Source organism: Fukomys damarensis, unplaced genomic scaffold (genome assembly GCF_012274545.1).
Source record: "Fukomys damarensis isolate Sample0158 unplaced genomic scaffold, DMR_v1.0_HiC HiC_scaffold_2, whole genome shotgun sequence".
Lineage (NCBI taxonomy): Eukaryota > Metazoa > Chordata > Mammalia > Rodentia > Bathyergidae > Fukomys > Fukomys damarensis.
Window position 1 is genome coordinate 9,121,107 of NW_022900914.1, and position 27,532 is coordinate 9,148,638.

General features: G+C 38.0%; 1 protein-coding gene and 1 pseudogene across 3 annotated transcripts in view; both read left to right on the plus strand.

Moving 5' to 3' along the window:
* Positions 1–27,532, plus strand: part of Babam2 (BRISC and BRCA1 A complex member 2) — a 471,740-nt gene that overhangs the window by 168,059 nt on the left and 276,149 nt on the right. For all 3 annotated transcript variants that reach the window (XM_010604714.3, XM_010604713.3, XM_019204631.2), the window contains one exon: positions 16,134–16,228. In XM_010604714.3, coding sequence (XP_010603016.1) covers positions 16,134–16,228 — 95 coding nt within the window. The remainder of the gene's footprint in view (positions 1–16,133; positions 16,229–27,532) is intronic.
* LOC104848746 lies at positions 1,104–1,519 on the plus strand (annotated as a pseudogene).

Genomic DNA, 27,532 nt, shown 5'->3' on the forward strand with positions numbered 1-27,532 from the left:
ATATATATAGCTAAACTCTGAGCATTTGTGAGTGAAAAATTGGATTTTCATTTAAAAATGTATTTAAAATTTTTTTAGAAATGAAATTACCAAAATTTTTAACTTTAGCTTGCTTTAAAACATAGCTTTATTTTATGAAACAGGGATTGGAAAGAAATTTTATATGAGCTGGGCATGATAGTGCACATCAGGAGGCTGAGGTAGGAAGATCACAAGGTAGATGCCATCCTAGGCAACTTATTGTGACCCTGTCTAAAAGTAAAAGGGTCTAGAATAGCTCAGTGGTAAGACACTCACCTAGCATGTGTGAGATCCAGGGTTCAGGCTTGAGACACACACACACACAGACACACACACACACACACACATACACGTGTGCATGTGCACGCATGATCAAAAGCAAACTAATTAAAATACAACATTCTACCTTACCAGTCTTGCTACAGTATCTCTTAAGAAAATCCATATAATTAATGGAAGTGAAAGAACTATTTTTAGAATGGAAGACCTTTTGATGTCATCTAATTTACTTTGTATAGCATTTTCTTTAGTAGTGTCCATGGTAAGTTGCTTACAGCTACTGTTACAATATTAAGAGAAACCTTATTATCCACAAGACATTATATTGCTCATTTAAAAATTTTTTTTTTTGGTAGGGGCAAATAACTTTATTTCCTCATCTGCATGACAGTTTCGTAAGGAGCTTTCAGCGAAATTCTTGTCTGAATCAGTTATCCATACCAAAAATTTTTTATAGTGGTAATCATTTTGACAAATGTTTTTATTAGAATCACCACAGTAGTCATCTGGATGAAGAAATTGTAGATAATGACAGCAGCCTATTTGTTAATACTGAGTACAGTTCCTTTAAGATAGGATAAATGCTTGACATTTTTCCTTTATGTTCTGGTTTTCAAAATAATGAGTAGCTACCTGGCCAGGTGAGGGCCCCCAAGTCCCTGAAGTCAGTTTTCGCGCAGAGGTGCTGAGCCTGCTGGGCAAGAAAGAGGCCGGTGTCCCTGTGTAGACAGATGTGGCTCCACGCCAGTGGATGCCCTAGAGGAAAGAATGTGGGGCTGTCCTTTTCTGCCTGTGCTGCAGAATTTGATGCTGTGGTGAGATATGTAGAGGACACGGTCATGGGTGACGAGTTCCATTTATTACAGAGAAATTTCATGGACAAGTGCTACCAGGAGTTTGAAGACACAGAGAAGAAACTCATTACGCTCACATTTTTAACAAACATATTTCTTTAGTGGAAAAGTATGTTGAGGAACAGCTGCTGGAACAGATCCCAGGAGTCAACATGGTGGCTTGCACGTCTGCATTATAGCAATGAAGATGGAGTGACATCTTTGGCATGCTGCTCACATTTATGGATTTTTCTGGCTTTTAAAGAAATCTTTCTGGACTACAGAGCAGAAAAGAAAGGCTGGAGACTTTAAGCAGTGGCTTAGAGGTGACAGCACTGTGCAAGTCACCTAATGTGCCAGTTTCCCAGAGCATTCTGTGGCAGTAGGTAACGAGTGGGATCATTCTGAATGTCTCCGGCCCAGTAGGCTGAGAGAAACTTCAGCTGATGACCGCAGAAGAGTACATCTTAGAAAGACTGGGTTGTTCTGCAGCTCTCAGTCACATCAAATACTGGGTCAAAAACGTGACCTGACCCTCCTGGGCCCATTCTTCCAAAACACCTTCCTGTATTCAGCAAATCCTAGTGATTTTCCCCAAGTGGTCACCTCACTCAGGTGCTTCTGAGTCAGGTTGTCCTGGCTGGAGGAAGCAACTGAGAGAGATGTTCTTTTCCCGAGGACTCCATTGACAAATCAACTCCTTGTTTCCATAAGTCTATTTAAACCTTAGTTTAAGAAAATAATTGTATAGATGAATATTCAGACTAACCTAATGGATATGATCTTGGAACTTCTGTGATTGCTCACTTAAGATCAAAGTGTTAAATGCTCTGTGCTCCGTAGTTATCAGTGCTGTGATGGCAAAAACGCTCTCTATGTTGGTGTACCACCTGTTGCACTGGCACCAGCGAGTGGATACGTGTGCTGGAAATAGACTAATGCTTAAAATCCTTCCCATGTAAGCCACTTTGATGGGTTTCTGTTGGGTAGTGACTCTGTGATTTCTTCTTCCTGTACAAACCTCTCATGCCAGCATGGTGCTCCCCTGTCCGGCTCAACATAAACGGGGGCAGTGGATGCTCTACTGGTCATCTGTCAGCTTTGACTTAGCACAGTGTTTGGTAGACCATTACTGATCTGCAAGCCCATGTTGCATTTCTGGGAAGAAGAAAAACAACTCAGTTTCTTTTTTTTTTGGTACCGAGGATTGAACTCGGGTCCTTGTACTTGGGAGGCAGGTGGCAGAACCACTGAGCTAAATCCCCGGCCCTCAGTTTCTAATGTATGCTTTTGATTTCATTTTTTCATTGTCAGCTATTCCAGTTTTAAAGGATAAGCTATGTGTTTTTCTGTACTAATGTGTTGTTAACTTTTGTATAATGAGTAAAATTTGAGGTGCTTTACAAGAAAAAAATACTGAATAGGTTTCTTTGCATCTTCCAGGGATAACAGTTGTTGTTTTGAAATATCATTAACTCACAGATTAAAAATCATTTGATATGTTTCATTTCGTTACACTTTTGTTATTGGTATTTAAATTAACTGTCTTGGGCCACTGTAAGACTCTTCTTTATTTCTCCTTTGGTTTTATTTTTTGGTACTGGGGATCGAACTTGGGACCTTGTGCTGGGAGGCAGGTGGTGGAACCACTGAGCTAAATTCCCAGTCTTACTTTGGCTTTTTGAGATAGGGTTTCACTGTGGGATTCAGGCAAGCCTTGAACTCACCATGTAGCCCAGGCTGGCCTCAGAATTTTTAGTGATCCTCCTGCCTCAGCTGCCTGAGTGCTGGGATTATAGGTGTGCACCACTATTCCTGGCTAGGACCTGAGGTCTTGTTGATATGACCCCAAAAGTCTGATAGATTTCTTGCTTTCTGGCATGACCAGATGTTTTAGGCTCATCTTGTACTTTTTACTCTGGCCTCAGGCCAGCCTTTTCACTCTTCCTCTCCCAATTTGTCATCACTTATAACTTTTGTAAGACACTGCAATACTCTGCAAAAACGTCTGGCTGTCTGCACTGAACTGCTGAGCCAGACTCTCCCAGGACTCAGGCTATGCTTTTGGTTTGATGAAGTTGGTACGCCAGACAGCTTTAAACTAGCTTGGATTATTCTTTTAGGTTGCTTTGTTTGTTTGTTCAGTTTTTTTGTTCCATTACATGCCTTTTGGGCTCAGGCATGCTGCCTTCCTTTAGTAGTTGTGGGTTGGAAGTAGAAACGTCGAGGGCCTTCTCATGTCACTGGTCTTCAGTGACCCATACTGAGTGCTGCCTTGTTGTTGAATGAGCAGAACTATCAGAAATGGGATTTTGAAAAAAACACAGAAGGCAGGGTGAGATAGTAAACGTTTCATTTCCCCAGGAAGAACATATATTTCTTTACTGAACATCCACACTTCTTGTCTTGCTTGAATTCCAGAACCAGCAGTCTCTGAAACAAATACTGGGGTACATGTAGTTCATATGGGAGGTGATCCCTGACAGCACAGTGAAAGATGGGGGGCGAGGGAGGGAGAGAAACCCAAATAGGGTTCAGTAACGAGTAGATTATTGTTGTTGGCAGTTGGGGTTAAATCCTCAGGACTGTCCCATAGTTGGGAATGAAAGTTGTTTAGCCATCACTCTTATCCTTTGTTCATGAGGTCATCCACATTCAGCCAGTGTAGCCCTTTTTACATACTGGCCAGGGTTGTTCTAGGCCAGAGAATGGCCTGAGGCAGACGGATATAGCTACTTGAGCTAGATGCTGGTTTATGGCTCAAGCAGGGGCAAGTTCTAGGTGATGGTGGGGCATTGTTTTGCTCCTCAGGCATCATTTGGCAATGTGTGGAGATATTTTAGTTGTTACAACTGGGGATGAAGAGAGGGCTACTGGCTTGTGTTCAGTGGGTGAAGGGCAGGGATGCTGCTGAAAATACCACAGTTTACAGCACAGTCCCCTACATGAAAAGAATTATCTGTCTCCTTAACATCAATAGTGTCTAGGCTGAGGAGCTGTGGTGTACCTGAATTTATAGCTGCAGGTGACTTCTGGTGTCGGGGGTGGACTGGACATGTGGCCGGGTACTGGTGGCATCTGCCACACTCCTTGGATGTGCCGTGGATTCCTTCCCCCGCCCACAACTTTGCTCAAGAGGTTCCCTTTGTATCGTTGTTTCCAAATCCTTTTATCTCTTAAGTTTTCAGTGTATATTTTCTGTCATCCTTTATATAGGAATATATTAAAGCATTGTGTAACTTTTTTCTTTGAATCATTTTTGTTGTCTTTAACACCACTTCTTCAATGAAACCATCTGTCATTTCCTTACTAATTCCATTTTCATAATTTCATGGCACACTATATGTCCATGTCTTGTGATACCAGTTTTTACTTTCTACTGCTTTTTTCTCTAAAATTATTCAAAAAATAACATCTACCTGTGAAAATTGTGAAAGAATTGTACAATGAACATTTGTTGCCCTTTATGTAATTTCTCAGTTATTAACATTTTGCTATTTAAAAAGATCTGTATGGAGGGAGGTGGAAGGAAAGTGGAACGGGGTTAAAAAAAACAGAGTTAGGATGTGTTATATAGATGTACCAAATCCCCAAAATGAGTGTAATCGTAATGTGCAGCAAACCTGTACTAATAAAAAAGACAGTAATCACCCTCCAAAAAAAAATTTCTACTCACAGATGTGTGTGTATCTGTATGTATAATATTACATATATATTTGTATGGTTATATCTGTTTGTGCCTAAATCTTCTTTGCTGAACTGTTTTAAAATAAGTTGCAGACACGTTCATACTTTACCCCTAAATACTTTGGTATATACTGTATCTCTCAAGAAAAGAGCAGTTTTGTTCTATAGAACCTCAGTGTCATTGACAGGCTTAAGAAATTTAACACCGATACAGGTGGTCTATTTCCTGTTCCCCCAGTTGTCCACTAGTGTCCTTTAAACTTTCTTCCTCTGATCTGGGAGCTAGTGACAGATCAAACGTTATATTTATTGTTCATATCTCTTTGATTTTCTTTAATCTAAAAACAGTTCTCTTATCTTTTCAGTTTTTCATGATATGAATGGTTTTGGAGAGTCCAGGCCTGTTGCTTGGTAGCGTGTCCCGCAGTCTGGCTTGTGAGATTCTCGCTGTGTGATTGTCTGAGTGAAACACTTTGGCCAGCCCTGGGTCAGCTCTGACGGGTGCTGAGTCGTTGGTGCGGGCGTCATGAGGTCTGCGATGTCAGTTTGCCCACTGTTGGTGCTGTTAACTTTGACCGCTGGGTTAAATTATACAGATTTTTCCCTTCTACATTTTTTTCTCTATTATAATTAGATTGTATGAAGCCTTGAGTTCAATCCCCAGTACATTAAGAAAAATCCACAATTAATTAGCAGTTTCTGGGGTGATACTTTGAGATTGTGTCCTTTCCCCTACAACATTTTGCCTGATGGTTTTCATATCCATTGATGATCCTGTCCTGAATCATTTATTAGCGCTGATAGTTATTTACTTTTTTTTTAGCTCTGTCAAGCACTTTATTAAATTCTGAAAGTCAACTTATACTCCTTTTTTTTATTTTATTGGTGCAATCTAGGTCTACAATACAGTAACATTCATTACTGGGATCCTGTACCTTCACATGACAGGTTTTGGTTCTCATTTTTTCCCCTTGTCCCTGCCCTCCCTTCACTCCCCCTCCCCATTTACAAACTCTTTATTTCCATTTTTTCATTTTCTCATATTTTTTCTTTTGATAGTTATTTTTAATAACGGTCTTATCTCTGAGATCACATCTTCTAGGTTACAATCTTTATTGGGGCAATCTTAGCTCTTTTCCTTTCAGTGACATTATTTAACATAGTGTGTATGATTAATATTTTTTGAGGGATTGAGTGAATTAATAAATGAAGACTACCTCTTCAGAGTGTGAGAGAAGTGTCTTTTATCTTGTCAATTTAACCCACATCTTTACAGTCACATGCTCTTTTTCTTTAGTTTCCTCAAGTTTAGTGTACTTGATTAATATTTTTTCTTCCTGTTACTTGACATCTCAGGATTTTTTCATTGTGCCTTCTAAATGGCACTGTCTCCTCTGCAAATACAAAACTGCTTAACTGTACATTTTTTCTTTTTAACTGTACATTTAAGGCAACCTTTTAATCTATCTCACTGTGATAGTTTATCAAAAGTAAAATGTAACTACATATATTTTAGAGACATCAAAGATGTTTGAAGGTGTAATGAAAAGTTGGCTCGCTAAATTTTCCTTTGTTTTTCCAGGTTTTTACTATTTCACAACAGTGATTGTTATTGATTTGTTTCAAAACTATATTTAATTCCTAACTACTTTTGAAAACTAAAACAATCATAGAAAGGTGGGGAAAGCCTGCTTTCTTTTTAGGATGTCAGATGTATTATAGTCATTAAAAAGAATTGATAATAAGTTACGCTAATGTAACAGCCTGTGAATGTGCATTAGAAGATTACTAAGACTAAAATTTTCTGCAGTAGAATATTTATTGCTCAATGAAGTAATGCTGCTTTTTTGCACTGAAATAAATATATAACAGTCTAGGCTAAAAGTTCATGTGAAACATAACATCTGGGGATCAAATATTATGTCCTTTGCTAAGACTCAGCAACTAGTAGATTCCTTTGGATATATGTAAGAATCATGTAGCTCATTTTCCGAAAGAACGGCATGATTAACCTGGAGAAGAAAATGTGGTAGTCTGTGCAGAAGACTTAGGGCTGTCACACAGGATAGTGCTCTGAGGAGATCTAGCATTAATGCAGAAAGTGATTTTTCAATCTGAGAAAGAACTTTGCCCAACAACTACTAATTTCCCAGCAACAGAATGTGTTACCTCATGCGGGAGTGAGCACATTTCGCTTGGATATGGTCATGGAAAGCTGAGTGAGTTTTCTTTCCTACCTTTGCTTCATTGGCTTCACTCCCTTCTTCCCCAGCCTGAGTTTCCTGTGCTGTCCTGTGTAGTCCCTGCTAGACATGTGGTGACAGGGTCTGAAATGGGACTGATCTGAGGTGAGAGGTGCTTTGTGAGGTACACATCAGACTTTGAAGTGTTAACATTAAAAAGAATGACAAAGACTCACTGGTAACTTTTGTATTCGTTACGTGTTGAAATGGTTTGAAGACATAGCATTAAGATATTTTAGAGTGTGGTAGAATTTTTCTGTATACTAATTTTGGTAATGCTATATTTACACCAATCTGTGGTGAGGTACAACTCACATAACTACACACAGTGAATTTAATTTAAAATTTAAATTTATTTCACTTCACATTCAAGGTGAATCCATTTTCTTAAAAATGACTTGTTTAGCTTTCTTTATGGCAGAGTAGTACTCCATTGTGTATCAGCACCACATTTTCTTGATCTGATCACCTGTTGGTGGACATATAGGCTGCTCCCAAGATGGAGCTGTTATGAATTGTGCTGCTATAAACATGGGTGTGCAGGTACCCATGTACCCCATAACATGATGTCTTTAACTCTTTAAGGAAGATACCTAGAAGGGGAATAGCTGGTTCAGGTGGAATCTGTAGTTTTAATTTTTTGAAGAATCTCTACAAGCTTAAATATCACATGATTTGTTTCATATGAGAAACCCAAATTATAAATAAAGAGCAAAATAAAAGGAAGATAATAGGAAGTAGGGAGATAGAGCTGTCTCAAGTGGGAGGGGAGTTAAGAGATGGAGGGAGGGAGGAGGGTAAAAGGGAAAAGGAATGAGAAAAGGAATTAAGATGTGTTATATACATGTTCCAACTCTACTCAAGCAATGTAAACATGTACTACAGACATGTACTAATAAAAATTGTAATTTCACCTTTTCTTTTTACTTTTTGAATATGGCTACAGATGAGTTTCAAATTGAGCCAGGTGGGGTAATGTATGCCTATAATCCCAGCTCTTGGGAGGCTGAGGCAGGAGGATTGCAGCAAATTCCAGCATCCAGGGCTACCTAGCGAGTTCAAGGCCAGCCTAAACTCTACTTAGTGAGGTCCTGTCTCAGACTAAACAAAACAAAAACAACAATAACAAAAGGTTAAAATTAAGTATTTAGCTTACATTGTTATTTCTGTTGCACAGTACTGCTTCAGATATTTGAAGCAGCAAAGAAAGATTTGGGATGGTCTAAAAGTCTTGAGAGAAGGCTGTGATACAAAGGACTCTTAAAGGAAGAGAGGCAAACTGAGTTGCCTTAAGTTTAGCTGTCCCCTACTTCCATCCTTTCTTTTACAGACATTTTTGTGGAGAGCTTAATCCATGTTTTCAGATATGATAATTCTCTTTGCCTTGACGTTGGAAAGGAAAGTCTACCTCTCAATACAAAAGGTGTTCGTTCTGTGGGATGGGATCATTAACAGATTAGTCACTGATCATTAATACCTTCCCTGAATTTGTAGGTAAAATTGTACTTGAAAATTTCTTCAGCAACCTTTCATTTTTAATTTTTTTGGTACCGAGCTCAGGTCCTTGACTTGTGAGGCAGGTGTGGTGCCACTGAGCTAAATCCCCAGCCTCTTCAACAAACTTCTGATGCTATCCTTAGGGTGAATTTTCCTGTTCATAGTATTACTGAGTAGATACAGTTTCAATGACTGCAGTAGAGGTGTTGATTAATTGAAGGTGGCTGCTGTAAAGGAAGGTTTCCAGGAGTATGCTGAGCCAATTTATTTGTGATCTGAAGTTGGAAATGGTAAGAGCCCCAAATTGGAGTTAAATCTAAGAATTTTATGATGGGGTGTAAATACGCATATCTAACTAGATTGAAATAACATAAGGATAAGTCCTAAATGGATTCTAGAGTTGAGCTATCCTAATTAAGAATGGGGTATATATAGGTTAGCAGCAGTATCTGTAAAAAAGTCTTGGGCCTTTTAGTGGGTTGAAGTCACCATTGATGTGTCTGCCAAAAAAGTGACTTCAGTTTGCAGTGGTATTTATCTGTAGAAACTTAGTATCTAACACAAAGATATGGATTTTTCTTTTCTGTTCTCTACACCTAGAATCTTACATTTAGTTCTAGATCTTATCCTTGAAGAAGGTGAGAGACAAACATTCAGAGAGAGAGAGGAGAGCAGGGTGCTACAGGAGTCAAGACCAAGCCAGATGAGCAATATTGAAATACACTGGGTATTTACCCTGGGCAGGCAGTGACTCAAGGTGAGTTTGGAAGGGAGGTCACAAGGGTGGCCTTCAAATGCTGAAGTGCTGTAATATTAAAGAGAAAGTAAACTGGTTTCATAAAGTGTGAAGAACCAGTGAGGAGAACTGGGAGGTGGTGGTGGTAGATTAAATTTCAGTGTAAGGAAACACTGTCTAGGAGTTGGAGCTAACATCTCAGAATGAATCGCCTCTTTAGTGTCTTTTCTAAAACTGTTGCTTCAGCCTACCTTTCTTTTTGAATTCCTTCATCTTGACATTTCCACAAGATTCTGGTCTGACATTCACTTCCCATACTTAGAGTTTCAGTATGTAGTCATTTAATGTAGCAACTGATAAGAATAATTCAAATTATTTCTTTGAAAATGTATTTTCCTGACAGACTCTGAGATAGATAGAAAGTGGTGTGGTAATGCTTCACTGGTGAAGAATAAGGGGAGGAGCCTATGGACGGGCTGTGTTTCTTCTGTAATTGGGGAGCAGGTGTAGAGTCTACTGTACAGCTCTGGGGCCTGGGCCTCATTGAGATGAAGCCAGTACCTTCTGAAGAGTGGCACCTGCCAAAACACAAGCAAATAAGCTACCTTGTACCTGGACTTTCTGTGATTTCATGCGTGTGTCATATTACGAAGCATGTTAGATGTGCATTTTGAAAGAAAGGAACTTTCTCCCTTGGTGTTACTGTTATAGCGTAGAAATTTTCAGGGAGTAATGCACAGTAAGACTTGAAACTACCATTTTGTTGTTAGGTGGTTATAATACTTCTGGACATTCTAGGTGTTTTGTTTCTTTCCTTTTTTTTTTTTTTTAAACTCACCTTGTATCACCTCAGATTCTATTTTTATTTCTTTGTTCTCCTGCCTACACTTCTTTTTTTATAAAAATTTGAAGTAAGCAGTATCCAAGTAATCTGTACTGAGTGTTCATATCATCTTCTCCAGGGTGAAATAAAGGGAATACGATGTTATTGCTCGTCTCTGTGATTTGTGTTGGTCTGTACTCCTCCCTCTCTGCCTTGAGGTCAGGTGCTATGTTTTCTACTTCCTGTATAACTCCCCAGGTGTCCAGTGTGCACATCTGTGCATGGTGGGTTTTTAATAAATGTTTTTGACTGATTTACTGGCTGTTCTCCATAGCAAGAAAACAATGCTAGAGTTTATTTCAAAGAGTCTACTGAGTATCAAGGCAAGTATTTCAGGAGTTCTTTGAGGCTGAAGGTTAACAGTTTGGGAAATTCTGAAAGCAGTGTAAGATTCTGTGAGATATTTAAATTCCCTTTCTTTTGTCTTGAAAATAGTCATATGAAGTTTGTAGTACATACAATAGGATGTATATTGTTTGGACACATAACACCATTCTCCTACTCTTTCATCCTCAAAAGACCCTTTTGGAAGGGAGGATGACTGTTGGGTACATGTATTAGGGTTCTCTGGAGGAACAGAATCAATAGGATATGTATGTATAAAAATGCACGGACATTTATTAGGTGGCTTATAGGATCAGAGGCAGGAGAGTCCTGTGGCTGTCTGCTCTGGAGAGCTGGATGATCCAGTAGCTGCCCAGGCTGAGAAGATGGAAGCCACAGAATAAGATGGATTAACAGTGTAGCCCCAGTCCAACACTGAAGGCCGGGGAGCTCACTGGAGAGTCCCTGGTGCAAATCTGCATTGGCAGGTTGAGGAAACTAGGAATTGGTGTCCAAAGGGAACAGTAAAGGTTGTAGCTTTCCTTCCCCTTTTTATTCTGTCCAGCCTATAAGCCTGTTGGTTGGTGCCACCCACAACTAGGGTGGGTCTTTTCCCTCAGTTGCTGGCCTACATTTCAGTTGTCCACAGAAATACCCAGAACTGTATGTTAGTATAGTTAGGGTCTCTTAATCCAGTTAAGTTTACATATCATGATTAATGCTCACAGTACCCAACATTGCAATATTTAAAAATATTCTATACTGAGATACTTTTGGCTGCCCTAAGTTTTTTTTTTAAAAAATCAACTGAAATTTAAAGATGTGTACTTAATATTCGTAAAACTATTCTTTAAAAGGATATATTTGGGAAAATTCTTAAAAGAGTAGAAATGTTGTAAGTATTCATCTTATAAAAATATTCTTTACTTTTAAAAAGGGCCCATTACAGACTTTAAATGCAAGATTTTCCAAGTTGTATTTTAAGATGATTTTATTTGTAAAAAATAAATTTACCCACAACCACTCAGTAAATGCTTTGTAATTTTTTTATGTTTAAGATCAGATTTCTTTATATGGGGCAAATTTTTGCAATGGATTAAGAAAAATAACAGCTTTATTGAATATAATTCACTTACCAAGCAATTCAGCCTTTAAATAAATTGTACAATTCAGTGGTTTTTGGTACAGTCACAGAGTTGTACAACCATCAACACCAATTCCAGAATATTTCCACTGCCACAAAAAAGAAAATTAATACCAGTTAACATTCCTTGCCATTCCCTCTATTCCCAACTCTTGTATACTTGCTGTATCTATAGATTTGTATATTATGGAACTTCATATAAATGGAACCATACAATGATAATACAATAAATGGCCCTTTTTTTCCCATTTAGCATATATTTTTAAGTTTCGTCTACATGGTAGCATATATCAGTATTTTTACTTTCTTAATTATAGTTGAATATTTTGCTGTGTGCATGTAAATATACATTTTATTTATGTATTAGTTGATGGGCACGCATTATACTTTTCGTCTATTGTGAATAATACTGCTGTAGACATTCATGTCAAAGTTTTTATTTAGACATTTACAGTAGTATTTTCATTTCTTTTGGGTAAATACCTCAGAGTGAAATTGGAATGTCGCATAGTAACTCTGTTTAACTTTCTGAGGAACTGCCAGGCTGTTTTGGAAAACAGCGGCATCATTTCGTAGTCCCACTAGTAGTGTGCGGGGTACCAGCTCCCCCACATCCTCACCAATACTTACTATCATCTGTCTTTTTGAGTCCGGTCATCCTGGTGGATGTGAAGTGGTTTCTTGTGATTTTTGATTGTACTTCCCAGATGGTTTATTTTATGTGTTTATTGTGTATTTTTAGGTCTTCTTTGGAGAAACATCATCTCTTAATATTTTTTGCCCCACTTTACAATTGAGTTATCGCTTTTTTTGATGGTATGGAGATTGAACCTAAGGTTGCAAGAATGCTAGGCAAGCACTCCACCACTGCGCTATCCCAGCCTTGATTATTTGCCTTTTTATTGTTGTATTGTAAGAGTTCTTTATGTGTTTTATATATGAATCTTTTATCAGATATAGGATTTGCTGAATTTTTTCCCATATTATATGTTGGGATTCACTTTCTAGGTGGTGTCCTTCGAAGGACAAAAGCTTTTAATTTTGATGAAGCCCAGTTTATCTTTTTTGTTGTTGTTGTTGCTGTTGCTTCATTTTGTTCTCAGGACTAAGAAACTATTAGGGTTCTCCAAAGAGACACAACCAATAGAATATGTAGATTTCTTAGGGGAACTGAAGAGGTTTATCAGAGGAATTGACTCATGTTGAGAAGTTCCACAACACACCATCTGCAGACCTGGGCTGTAGACCTGGCATTCTGGCTTGTCACATGACCCAGTCCAGTTAGCCTCAGAACTGGGGAAGCCAGTGCTGGAATTCTTAGGCTGCAGTCAAAGATCTGAGAACCCCAGGTGCATCTGGTGCAAGTCCTGATGGGTCTTTCCCACTCAGTCCACTCACACTTAACAGGCTGATCTCTGGAAATACCTTTTGATGCCTATACTCTATGAACTTTATGATTTTTTTCTAAAAGCAATTGAAGATAATTAAAGGACTTCAAGAACACGTATCTAAAGGATGACATGGACAAAAAGTCATATGGATTTTCATAAGGAATGATGCTTGCGTTTTATATTTGAATGGCATTAGTAATCAGAATATTCACTTGTCTCTACTAGTGTTTTTTAGGTATGGCTTGGATTAATGCCTTATCATTAGCACTTTTGAATTTTATAATTTATAATAGATATAATTGACAGTTTGAGAGTATAATAGGGAAGGGTGAAGGAGAGGCAGTGGCTGTGCTACTTTTGGTAATTTAACCAATTTCTGTATAGTACGCTCTCTTACTTAAACTTATTCCCTACCAAAAGCCCTGGGAGTAACTCTTCATATGCTTTACTCCTTAGTGGAGATTTTCTGAGCACACATAGATACTCAGTTCAGAGAGTAGAATGTCTTTTATATTTTGAGCACTTCTCAGATGTATTCTTTGCTGCACTTACCATGTCAGAGATGTGAAATAAGTATTAACAACATGTCTATTCTCTGGATGCTTATGTTTAGGAAGATCAAGTATGTAGTTACTTTGTGTTGCTGTGTATGTACTTGAGATCTGTTACATGGCTTATCTTTCTCACTAGACATAAGCTCCTTGAGGATAAGTATCTTTATCTTGATGCAATGGGCAGTACAGTGCTTCATATGTAGCTTGTGCTTATTATGACAACTTTAAGTCAATAGAGCAATAAGGCAGCATGTGACTGTACATAAATAATGCACGGCATGACCAAACAGTATTGAATTTCAGAAGTAGCAACAGTGTTCCAGATTTATTAGGGAAGGTGAGCAAGAGAAGAAAATATGAGTGGGCTCATAAAGGATGGCAAAAACTGAGCAAAGGGGAAGAACATTTTAACTGGGCATCAGAGTATTTGGAGGGTGTCAGGTGGATCATATTGACTGAAAAAAGTTTGTATTGACTTGTAGTTTGAGTGAAGGGTGGGTAAATAGGTAGGAAGATCATATTTTGGAGGTCTTGAATACTGATTTGAAGTTTGCCTTTGTTTGACATTTGAAGTTTTCTGAGTTAGGAAGTTTTGGGGCAAAATAGTACTTCAAGAAGACTTAGGTAGCAATAGTGTGTATTAATGGTACTAGGATACTGTATGACGGGACAGTGTTGAGTTCTTTTATAGCAGGGTTCGATGTGAAATGTCTAACATAGTACCTAGAGCAAAATTTAATTCTTTATTCAAGAAATGTCTGAGCTAGGTAATATGGGTTGGATAGAGGTATTAGCAGTAGAAAAAATTCATATAAAGTACAAATTTGATGAAAATATTGAGATGTCTTATTCTATAAGTGTATAATAAGTTATAAGTATACATTTAAAATTGATACTAACGAATGAATTATTAAGGAATAAAGGTTCTGTATTTGGAATAGGGAAGTCAGCTACAGAAGAGAGGTATAAGAGCAGTGACAGTCACGATCATATTTTATACTTACTAAGTCTGACACTGCAATAACTAATACATAGAGATTTAAGGACTCAAGAACTAAAATCTATATATTTAAATTTGGATATCATATGGATATCACTGTTTGAACCATAAAAATAATTGTACTGAAAAAGCTGTATGGTGTGCATATGTTAATGGATTGTGTGCACATACACAAATATACCCATACACAGTGTGCAATCAATATGTGTGTTAGATTGTTGATAAACTTATCTGCTTATTAACATCAGCAGAATGATGAGGACTAATTCTTAGGGTGAGTAGAAGTAAAAAGGGAGCTAGGGCCAGAAAAGAAATATAAGAGTACTTAAAACAGATTTTCTCTTGAGATTTTGAAATTTTTGTTATGTTTAAGACCACTACTATGACTACTACAAGTATTATTCTGTTTTCTGTGTTTACTGTATGCTAAGTACTACGTTATGCATGCTGTGATGTCAGTACTATATATCTACCTTTTCCTGGTATAGAAATAGAAATCTAAAGAAGTCAAAACTTGCCCAAGATCTCTGAACTAATAACTAATTGCAGTACCTTGTATATATAAATCAAAAGCCACATGTTTTTTCCATTATGCCAAAGGTATATATGTTTAAATTTTGCAACGCAGGGGCTATGTTTATACAGAATCAGTCTTCAGTAAGGGTTTCTTAATTAGCAGGCAGTGATTGGACAGTAACATTTCCTGTAAAATAACCAGCATGTACTTTGGATGGAGCTTTGTCTTACTTTTCTTGTTGCTGAGATAAAATATTCAACATCCACAAGTTAAATTAGGAATGGTTTATTCAGGGCCAGGGATTTGTCTCAGTGGTTCCACCTCCTGCTTCGCAAGCACAAGGGCCCAAGTTCAATCCCTGGTACCAAAAAAAAAAAAAAAAAGAATGGTTTATTCAGCTCATAGTTTGAAGAGGGTCTTAGTTCAGTTGGCTGTCTCCAAGGCAGGGTGACATAGCAGAGAGGCACCACAGAGGAGAAACAGTCTATGGCAAGCAGTCAGTAGACAGCAAAGCAGCAAGCAGCAGCAGCAGCAGCAGAACAGTAGTAGCAACAGCCTGCCTCTCCCTTTTTATTCCTCGCAGGATCCCAGCCTTCTGGGTAGTGCCAGCCACACCTAGGGCTGACCTTCCCATTATCCACACCCAGAACTATGCTAAGCAAATCAGTGGACTGATTTAGTAATCACACACCCTTCATCCCAGTATTATATATACTAAGTCCAGCCACTTCCCAAAATTCCCAGCTAGGAGTGCATTAAACTTCAGGGGGATGTCTAGACATGAGCTATAACAAGCTGCTTAACAAGCTTTCTACTTGGGAATTTATATTCATAGCATATTCCATTTTTTTATTGCTTTTTGTGGATGTTAATTTAAAAAAGGGTATCAGTTCTTTTATTTGAAGAATTAATCAGAACTTTCCAGTTTTTTTCTTAAATAAATTAAAACTTTTGAATACATTTTTCAGAATGTTCATCCATTAGCAAGGAACTAAGAAGGGCCTGTCATTTTCTTTCATTTCAGGGGATATCATTTTCAATGCCCAATACCCAGAGCTGCCCCCTGATTTTATCTTTGGAGAGGATGCTGAATTCCTGCCAGACCCCCTGGCTCTGCATGTGAGTACCGTAGACTTGTTCCAATGATCTTTGGTGAAAAAATAAAATTGGCCTTTGAGAACTGCCTAACAAATAAATTTGTCAAACATTTAAGTTTCTTTTCTACCCCTCTTTACTTTGTTCTGTGAAAGAAGTATGACTTTATGTACCAAAATATTTAAAGAATAGATTTTTTAAAATTGCAGCTTTATTTTCAGGCTATTTTGAATGAATGGAAACTCTCTAGCATATTGGTTGAAACAGTTTTACCTCAATTTAAGGAGACATGCTGAAAACATTTTCTTTGTTTCAGTGTGCTATTTCGTGTCTGCAGTCAGTTTTACATTGTTTATAAACACTTCATCAGAGGGCTGGTTAGGAGCATTTCTTGGACGCTTAAGAGGCGGGTTTTTTTTTTTTTTTAAATCTAGAAGTGAAAGTAGCAAATTTGGACTTGCATCTACATTGTCTCAGTATCATTATCAGAAGAGTAAAGACCAGATTAAGTGTTCTTACTGAGACTAAAATGTTCTGGAATGAGAACTGGGGTACACACCATTAAGGAAAGGGGTGGTGATGCTTGTCAGAACACGTGCAGTTATGTGGAAGTTGTGTTTTGCATGGCTGATGGAGAAAAATATGTGCCACTTTGTCTAAATCATTCTTAACCAGACAGAATGTCTGTTTTTTTCCCTTCTCAAATCTGAGTTTACTGCAATTTCTGTACGCAAAGGGATTTAATTTTTGTTTAAAACTGTGTTCTCAGATTTGTTTCTGGAAAACTCTCATCTTGTTAAAGTTGTGCAGTTAAAAAGTTTCGATGACTTTGAAATCTTTGCCTCTTCCAGCCTTTTATAAAAGAGGATATATTAACTCAGACCTAAAAAATGATCTTAAATTGTAGAACACTGATGTAAAGGTTTGTTTTAAAGATTTTAATTGTATATGAGAAGTTCATTTGATTTTTTTTAAAAAGGTTTAGGTGCCATGAGTTACATACTCACCCCATATAAATGTTGAGATGCTCGCCTGGAAAAGCTGAGGTAGAGGCTTAGACCTCTGCTGTCTCAGCTCTGCCCAGTGGAGGGAAGCATGTGCTAGATGCCAAAAATTTACATGCTCAGTGCTTCCAGAATACCTTAAAGAAAGTAGCCACAGAAAGCTTTGTGGTATAGGTAAGATTGGTACTCATTCTTGAAGAATGGAGCAAAAGTGGAAGGTGTAATAGAAGGTATTTCAGGTAGGAGAATGACAAGAAAATTAAAAAACTATGATCTGTATAATGTGTTGCAGAAGAAGGTACTGGCAGATTTACTGAGATGTAAATTAATGCAGGAACGGGTGAGAAGATGGGCATGGGGTGCGTGCTTCTAATCTTAGCACTCTGAAAGGTCGAGGCAGGAGGATTCCAAGTTTGAGCCTAACCTTGGTAACTAAAGACACTTACCTAGACCGTGTCTCAAAAATACAAAGTAAAAAAGGGCTGGGATGTATCTCAGTATTAACATCTTGGGTTCAATCTCCAGAAGACAAGAACAACAAGAAAAACAGTAACAGCAGCAGCAGCAGCAGCAGCAGCAGCAGCAGCAAGAAGACTGCAAAGGCTAGATAAATTGGGACAATCCTGGAGGGCATTGAAGAAGATTATAGAAGGGGGATCGTCTAATTACAGTATATCAATCTGATGAATTAAGGACAGGATGGGGACCAGAATCGAAGGTTATTATAAAAATCTAGGACATGACAATGTGAAATAGGAAGAAAAGGGTTAAAGGTGTAGGGAAAGTGGGAAGGGCAGGGGAAAGGTAATAAGGGAAAAGAAAAAAATAGGAGAAAATGAAAAAAATGGAAATAAAGTGTTCATAAATGGGGAGGGGAGAAGGGGGTGAAGGGAGGGCAGGGACAAGGGGAAAAAACGAGAACCAAGACCTGTCATGTAAAGGACAAGATCCCAATAATGAATGTAACTGTACTGTGTACCTAAAATGTACCAATAAACTCAATGAGGAAAAAAAAATTCCATTTAAAAAAAAAATCTAGGACAAAGAGAAGAGGCTTTGTGTGAGCTAGAGTGATAAAGAAGAAACACTGTGATGGCTAGGATAAGTGATACTTATTTATAAACTCCTCCTCTCTTTCCTCACTGCTTTTCCTCTTCCTCTTCCTCTTTCTCTTCTTTTGAATTATTCTTCCCATTTGTAGTGCATATCTTAAAGTACTGGTAAGTATTGTGAGGATAGAATTTAAAGACTAGAAAAGACCTTAGGACTCATCTCATTCCACTTTTCTATTTTGGTACTGAGGAAATTGATACAGATTTGTATAACTGTGTCAGAACTGACACCATGATCCTATTCTTTGATGTTTCATCCCTCAGTGTAGCTATCACAATTTTTTTCTGCAATTAGCTGAAAAAGAACAGTCTCCCCCACCAAAAAAAGAAATCAGAGCACTAGACTTAAGAGAAAGATTGGAAATCTAGGGGAACGTTTTTCTCTTCAGTGATAATTAATCCAGGTCCCTAGGTAGGCTGACCATGGTTTCTTAGTGGATCAGGGGATTGTGCAACCCCAGATAAGCGAGCAGAGTGCACCCTTCACTAGCTGTGTGATGTCCAGATAGCTGTGGGGGTTGCCCTTTATGTCTTTCTGGTTAAAACACCAGGACAGAATAAACTCTAAGGCCTCTGAAAGACTTTCACTCACCTGTTAACAGCTTATCTTTTAGACTTTGGATTCAATTCAGACTTCTTCATGCTTTCTTGAAGTGCTCAGAGTACGGTCACCCAGTAACCTGACTATTCTACAGAAGGTCCTGAGTTGTGTTCTTCATCACCCACTGAGTGGAAACCAGAATGCCTAGTGGCCACAGCCTTTTCCATGAGAGTCCTAACTGCAGATGGGAATGAATATAAACCCCTAGAATCTCAGAGTGCAGTCCAAGGTAGTTCGTGTGGCAGATACATATAGTCTTACTTTGAAGTTTCTGGGTTATGTCTTAATCCATGAAAATAATTGCATTTGTTTCTGTAATATATCTGTATCTTCAAATAAAAATTAAATTATAAATGTCTGAGGGGGAAAAATGAACTCTTCATTGTACCCAATTTGAGAAATACAGTTTTAGAGAATGTGTGTGATCTCTTATTTTATTTAATTTATGTAAACCTGCTCCTTTCCAAAAAGAGAAGACTTGAGGATTTTAAGGAAAGGACACACTCACAAAAATGAAGCCACCTTTTTTTTTTAAAAAGTCAGACTTTTCATTCAAGGAGGTAAGTTCCATTAAGCAACTTCAGATTTTCAGAAGATTGTAAAGTTCGGGATAAATACCAGGCGTAGAGATAGGTTGTCTCATAGATTCCAGAAAATTGTGCAGTTATTGACTCAGGGCCTTGGTTTTCCAATTCTGCACATATATTAGGATAATTTGGGAATTATGTTAAAAACATAACCTCCTAGAAGTATTATTTTTCACTTTGGGAATATCTCCAATTTTTAAAAAATAATAGTTTTCTTGAGACTTAATTTATGTACCACAGAATTCATCTATTTAAAGCTATAATCCAGTGGTTTTTAGTATATTCACTGCATTGTGCAGCTGTCACCACAAGTTTAGAACATTTCATTGCACCCAAAGAACCCCTAACTCATTAGGTGTCATTTTGCTCTTCCTCCCACCTAGGCAACAACCAGTCTGTATTCTGTCTCTGTGGGTTTGCCTCTTTTGGACATTTCATATTAGTGGAGTGTTATCCTCTTTGATGGTTTTCACTTAGTGTAGTGTTTCCATATAGTATTATGAATTTACTTTTTATTGCCAAGTAATATTCCATTATAAGTGTATTCCATGTGTATCCATTTGCCAGTAAATAGACATTTATAGTGTTTCCTTGCTTTGGTTATTAAATCAATTACTACTATTATATAGACTTCTTTTTATCACTTTTCTTGGATATATCCCGTAGGAGGGGAATTGAAGGGCCAAATGGTAAATTCTGTGTTTAAGTTTTTCTAGAACATCTGGACCTGTCTTCAGAAGTGGTTGCATCATATTGTATCCCCACTGGCAGTAATTTATGTGTTCCAGTTTCCTCATATCCTCCCCAGCACTGTCTTTTTCATTACAGCTCTCATTAGTGGCTATGAAATGGTATTTCATTGTGGTTTTTATTTGTGTTTCCTTGCTGGCTAATGACATCGAGCATCTTTTCATGTGCTTATTGGCCAACTGTGTATCTTCTTCATTGGAGAAATGTCTCTTCAGACCCTTGAATTACTTGAGGTTTTAAAACAGAGTTGTAAGAGCTCTTAATATATTCTCTGTAAAAGTTGTTTATCAGATACATAATTTCTCAAAGTTTTTCCCATCCTACACATGGCCTTTTTTTTTTAAGGTAATGTCCTTTAAAATTTTGAGGAAGTCTAATTTATCTCTTTGTTTTGTTGTGTGTGTGCTTTTAGTTTTATATCTAAGAAACCATTCCGTAATACAAGATTATGAAGACTTGCTCTTATGTTTTCCTTGAAAATTTTTATAATTTTTGTTGTTACATTTAGGTCTTTGATCTTTTACAATTGACGTGAGGTTGGCACACAACTGTTTTGGAAACTGGATATCCAGATGTCCAGGCACAATTTATTAGAAAGACTTTTTCCTTTGTTGAATTGTCTTGGAATTTTTGTTGAACCTCAATTGTGAATGTGAGGAATTTGTTTTTGGACTCTCAAGTCTATTTCATTGATTTGTATGCCTATACTCACAGTAATGCAACATTATAATGAGTTTTGAAAATGAGAAGGGTGAATTTTCTAACTTTGTTCTTCAAAATTGCTTTGACTTTTATGGGGTCACATGACTTGTATTTCCATATGAGTTTTAGGATCAACTTGTAAATGTTGAGCACGATTCCAGCTAGGACTTTGATAGGATTTGTGTTGAATCTCTGCTGGTGAACCTATACCCTGTGTATATCGTTGAATGCTCTAAAAGGTTTACCATCGCTGCTCTAGAGTAAAGATTTTGCCATCTTAATGATATTAAGACTTCCTTTAGGGCTGGGGATTTACCTCAGTGGTTCCACTGCCTGCCTCTAAAAGCTCAAAGAATGGGGTTCCATCCCTGGTACCTAAAAACAAAACAAAAAAAAAAAGACTTCCTTTAGTGAAGAATATGAAATGTTTTTCCATTTATTTTGGCTTTCTTTCAATAGCATGACATCACTTTCTGAGTATGAGTTTTGTACTTATTGTGTGTTAAAATTATTCCTTTTTCTTATTTTCTAGATAGAGTCTCCCTATGTAGTCCAGGCTGGCCTCAAACTCAGAGTGAGCCTCCTACCTCTGGCTCCTGAGTGCTGGGGTTAAAGGCATGTGCCACCACACCCAGCACTACATTTATTTCTAACTATATTATTCTTTTTGATGTTGCTATAAATGCAATTGTTTTAATTCCATTTTCAGTTTTGTATTGTTATATAGTTGATTTTTTGTGCATTGGTCTTGGATCCTGCAACTTTATAGTTCTTTTAATATGAAGTTTTTATTTCTAGTGAGCAAAAATCTCTTTAGATATATTTTCCTGCTGTTTTGAGGTAAGTCTGTTTGTTGAAGAAGCTGAATTACTATATATATTGATATTGAGATGTGATTATAAAATGGCGACATTGCTTTTTCTTTGAGGTCATAACTGAACTTGAAGCATTTTCTTAGAAATAAAAACAACATTGCAGTAAGCTCATAATATTTTTGAAAGCTACTTTAAAAAAATCAACACTTTCAAGGTCTAGTGGATTTGCTTTATTGTTTTGCATTGTATGTGGTAATAATTCATCAAGTATTTAAATCATTGTTAACTGAATATTGTGATATAGGGTCCTAGGTAACAGAGATGAGGCCTGTGCTCTCCTGTACCCTCTGCATAGTAGGCCAGACAGACATAGATCTTTTTCAGTAGTGGGAGAAGATCATGCAAATACAACATATAGCAACAGCAGAGGGAACAGTTAGTTGGGTTTGGCGGTGATCATGGAAAGGTTTTTACACAATAATGTGCAAATCATAATCTGTGTTTGGAAGTATTTTTCAGAGCCACTTAGTGCTGATTGTTGATTTGAGAAGTGGTTATTTAGTGAGATTTTTTGCTGTTTGCACTTTAGCTCTGAACTTCATATTCTAAATATTTTTTAATTAAAGAGCTATTCCTTCAGAGTAAGTTAATTTGTTAGTGGTTATGCTTTTCTGGTGGCCTATTGTACTTGTCACACTGTTTCATGTATTGTATTATGAGTAAGGTGTTCACTTAGTGGTGCCCTCCTTTACTAATGAAAAAGTGTACAAACCAACAAAAGGCAAGTGGAGGAAAATCCTGTCTGTTGGTTGGTATTGATTGTATAGTACATGTCTAATGCTGAGTGGTATGGAATGTGACCTCATGGAGGCTCAATTTTGGAAAGAAAGATATAAATACATGAAAACAAATAAACACAGAAATTATAAAATTAAATGTTGGAATAAGTGCTACAAAGCAGCACTGTAGGATAGTGGTAGTGTTTTCTTTTCTTTTTTTTTTTTTTTGGACCAGGGATTGAACTCTGGTCCTTGTGCTTGGAGGTGGTGGAACCACTGAACTAAATCCCCGGCCCCTAGTTGTAGTGTTTTAACACATATTTTATAATGTGAGAACAAGGATGCTCAATAAGTAAGTAAACTATTATGATTGGAATTGTGGGATTAAAAGAATCTTGAAGAAGTTGGAACTTGTGCTGTGCCCTAAGTGATTGGCAGATTATGCTATATCTCTTTCCCAATTGCCTTTCTGACCTCAGTTGAATTTCTAGCCTGTGCTCCTGGCTGACTCCTGTCTAGCCACACAGGTCTCCAAACATTCTACACACACTCCCACACTGGGGCCTTTTCTCATTTGCTGTCACCATTTTTGTTCAGTCTCTCTGGAAGTCTTCACTCATTTATTTCAATGGCTTGCTCCTTTCCTTTCTTCAAATATCATCGTGTCAGAATGGCCTTCTCTGGTATCTCTGTACAAAGCCACAATGCCTTTCCAATCCAGTACTCTCTGACCTTCACCATGTTTTATTTTCTTCATTGCACTTACCACGATTTGGTGATTTTTAGGTGCGTATTTATTTGGTGTCGTTGTTTGGATCTCAGCTATTTCTCAAAGCCTGTGTGGTTAAGGCTTGATCCACAGAATGGTGGCTGTTGGGAGATAGTGGGACCTTTAGGTAGTGAGGCCTATCAGACGTTAGATCATTTGGTGTAGTTCTTGAAGGAGATATTAGGACCTCACACGCTCTTTCTTTGCTTCCTGGCCATCATAAGTTGAGCAGCTTTTCCTCCCTGTGAGTTGCCCCTGTGATATTCTCTCTTGGTATCAGCACCAAGCGATGGGGCCAAATGACTTTACCCTGAAACCTCTGAAATCATGAACAAAATAAATCTTTCCTCCTTAAAAATTTTATCTCAGGTATTTTGTTATGACTACTGAGAACTAATAAGCACATTTGGTGCTTGTCTCTCTCCTTATTTGTCTAGGACTCAGGATTTTGTGGGATGCAGGACATTCAGTGTTAAAATAGTATTATCTTGGGAAAACTGGGCTAGTAGGTCACCTTTTTCTCTTTATCAGTGTGGCAGCTAGAAGTAGAGACTGGAATCGTTTTGTTCACTGCTGGTATCCAGAAGAGAATCTGGTATAGAGGTGTATAATACATTTTTATTGAATGAACAAATTTTTTTTTAAGTTTCTTTAATCCTTAAGGGATTTGTTGGTTTCCAGGATGAGAAAATATACGTTAGGTTAAAATTTTAAAATAGTAGAAAAACTTTTAGAGTTCGAGAAATTTAAGGGATAGAAATCAGTTGACAGAACCTCCACAGTAGTGATTTTTGGCCTGTTTTGCAACACTCGGTAGTATGCTCAGCCACTCAAAGGATATTTTGAAATTCTTTCTTTCCAAAGTAATAGTGATAATTCACTTTAATTCAAAATAAAGTTGCATAAATGAGAAAGGATGCATCAAATTTAAGTATGAAGAGCGTGTCGCAATTATAGTAAAATTGGAAACCACTGTTGTCTGATTTCCTTTTGAAGACATGGGGGGAATTTTGCAGGGTAGTGAACCAATGCCACTGCAGCTCCTGACCACTGGTTGTCAGAGCCCTTTATTGACTGTACTCTGCTTCTGTAGAGCATGAATGGACAGGGTCATTTTCCCTCTGTTCTTTGCTGTGCTAGCTGTGGAAAGGCATCTTTTGAATGGATCATTGCAGGGTAGTTCCCATTTCCGTATAAATGAGATACATGCTGCAGTGCACTGAGCTGAAATAGATTGCATGTTATAGTACTGAAAATGCCATCTAGGTGTGTGCTTCCTATTCCTAGCTACTTCTAAGTGCCTTGAGCATAGAGAGGACCACTTTACCAAAACCATGCGTATATAGTTAAGTGTCAGGGCCTTAGACTCGTACTATCTGATTATTTATGAGTAGTTTATAGAGGGATAGCTGGGTCAAATAGGACCTCCAGTCCTAGTTCTCTGAGCTATCTCCGTACTGATTTCCACAGTGGTTGCACCAGTCTGCACTCCCACCCCACCAGCATTTGTTACTGGTTGATTTCATGATAGCAGCCATTCTTTCTGGGGTGAGGTGGAATCTCAGCATTGTTTTCATTTGCATCTCAAATGACCAGTGATGTTGAAATATGTTTATTTGCTGCTTTTCTTTGTCTGAGAAATGTCTGTTCATATTGAAGGGTGGTCTTGCTGGGCCACAGGCGTATATGGATTGGCCAGTTTGAGGTCTCTTACCTTTGCTAGTTCACCAGTCATGGTCCAGTTGTAATATGAATAGGGAAAACTGAATATATGGAATTCTTAACTAGTTAAAGGAGCAACAGAACACTAAAGAATATAAGACTGTCAGTTGTAGAGAGCAGCTACTCAAGGGTCAGGGGAAGGAAAAAGCCTGGAAGATCTCCATCTCCCCACCATCACTACCACTGCGGCTGAGATTCTACCTCCTTGTTGGAGAGGTCATGGCTACAGCCTGTTGGAAGATGGAGGCCCTCAGTGGGGAGGTGGGCTGGAGCTGGTGCCGATGGCCTGCAAAGTGCTGGCAGGTCAGGATGTTGAGTAGAAATGAGCTGGTGAAACAACTCATAGTGAACAGGATGGAGGGCGGGCCCTGCGGGGTCTCCTCATGCATACTTCTGGCAGCCTCGCAGAAGTGTGTACCAGCACTTCCCTCTGTTGTGCCTTGCAGGTCCCTGTTTCACTCTCTGGGAAGCTGGACCTTGTATCAGCTGGCAAAGGAAAATATTTACACAGCCCCGCCCAGTTTGAGAACAGGATACAGAGGAGGAGACTGAGTGGAAAAATGTGATAAATTAATAACTGGCACAATTAGACAATGGCAAAGTTACCTTCCAGTTTATTACTTTCTTCTCTTAAACTTATCTAATGAGTTAGTAATTTTTTTATGTTTAGAAGATGATTTTTTATTTTATTCATTTATTTTGTCATTGAGTTTATTGGTACGTTTTAGGTATACAGTACAGTTACTTTACATGACGTGTCTGGGTTCTTAGTTTTTCCACATACCCCTTTCTTCCCTTTCCCCTTCTACCCTTCCCTGTTTACAAAGACTTTGTTTCCATTTTTCCTTTTCTCATATTTTTCTTTTCCCTGCTCCTTCAGCCCTTATGAGTTGTTAATTGTGTTTGTCTGTTGTTTGAGACAGGGTCTCACTATGTAGTTGAGACTGACCTGGAACTCACTATGTAGCCCAGGCTGGCCTCAAATTCAGTGATCCTCCTGCCTCAGCCTCCCAAGTGCTGGGATTACATGTGTGTGCCACCACGCCTGGCTTTGAGTTGTTAATTTTGGATCATATATTCTTTGATTCTATAATTTTTTTGGTTCTTTTTTATAATTTCTGATTCTCTGGTAAATTTCATTATCTTTTCATTCACATTCTACATAGTTTTCTGCATTTTCTTGTACATGTCAATCATGTTTATTTTCAAGGCTTCATGAGCTAATTGTCATATCTAAAATATCCTTAGTTCTCTTTGTTTTGTCTGCTTTTTCCTTGGTTATCAGAACATGGTTGTGCATTTGGTGTTTTGAGTAGTTTTAAGTGAATGTCAGCTATTTCAGCCGGAAAACTTGAGAGGTCAGGCTGGCATTGTAGCTCAGTGATAGAGTATATACTTAGCTCATGCCAGGTCCTGCGTTCAGTCCACCACAAAAACAAAACGAAAAAACAGCAGAAGCTCCAGATGATGCTGTTTTCTTTCAGAGAGAGGCTACCTGCTTCCCATGATGGGCACATAGGCTGATTACCTCAATCCAGACAAGAAATTTACTGAGTTGAATGTGCCTGGTTTATAATTTTGGGAAGGCCACTCACGTTCCTGAAGTAGCATTCTCTGGCTGTACCTGGGAGTCTTTAGTGATCAGCGCTCTTAGACAATTCTAGGTGGTTTTGACCCATAACATACTTTAAAATGGAATGCCATGTCACTTATCAAATATTTAAACATTCGGTCAGCACAGATCTTCGCCCTCATGAAACCCAGATTCTAAATTTTATCTTGCAAGATTGCAGAAAGCTCTTCTTTGCCTTACAGAGGCTTTTTCTTAATTTTTGATTTCTTGCCTTAGGTTGTGCCAGAATCCATCAAAGTCTTGAGGGGAACTGACTGCATGTTTGAGGTCTCTCAGTACTCTGCCAAAAGTTCCAGTGGTTTTCTGAGCTTAAGCAGCAGCTCTGTGACTGGGCCTCCCTGCTGTGGTGGAATTTGCAGATGTCCCCGAGGTGCACACAGCTGTAGAAGGCTGCTCCTCTCTGAGGCTCTCTCCACTGGAGAGTCTCTGCCCTTGCAGTTTTCATTGCTTCCATGGACAGCAGATGCCTTCGAGTGGATACCTGTGTTTTATCTAGCCTTCTAGGTATTCTTATTGAGAATGACGGTCTGTACAGTTTATCTATCACACCTGGAAGCGTAGCAGTTACATTGTATTTTGAGAAGGTATACTTTAACCTTTTACTTTCAAATCAGAAATACAAAAGCTTCAGTGAACTGTAAAATACCACACCTTGTTGGTAAGAATACAGAATTAATCAAAATTAGTTATTAATAAATGTTTGATGTTAATAAAATATTCAGTAAAATTATTAATAAAATTAAGGAAATGTTCAATAATGCACTTCTTTCTTCATTATGAAAAACCTGGATTTTTAAGTTGCAGTAGATTTTCCTCCTGTTGAACAAGAACATTATTTAGAGATGGTTTATCTG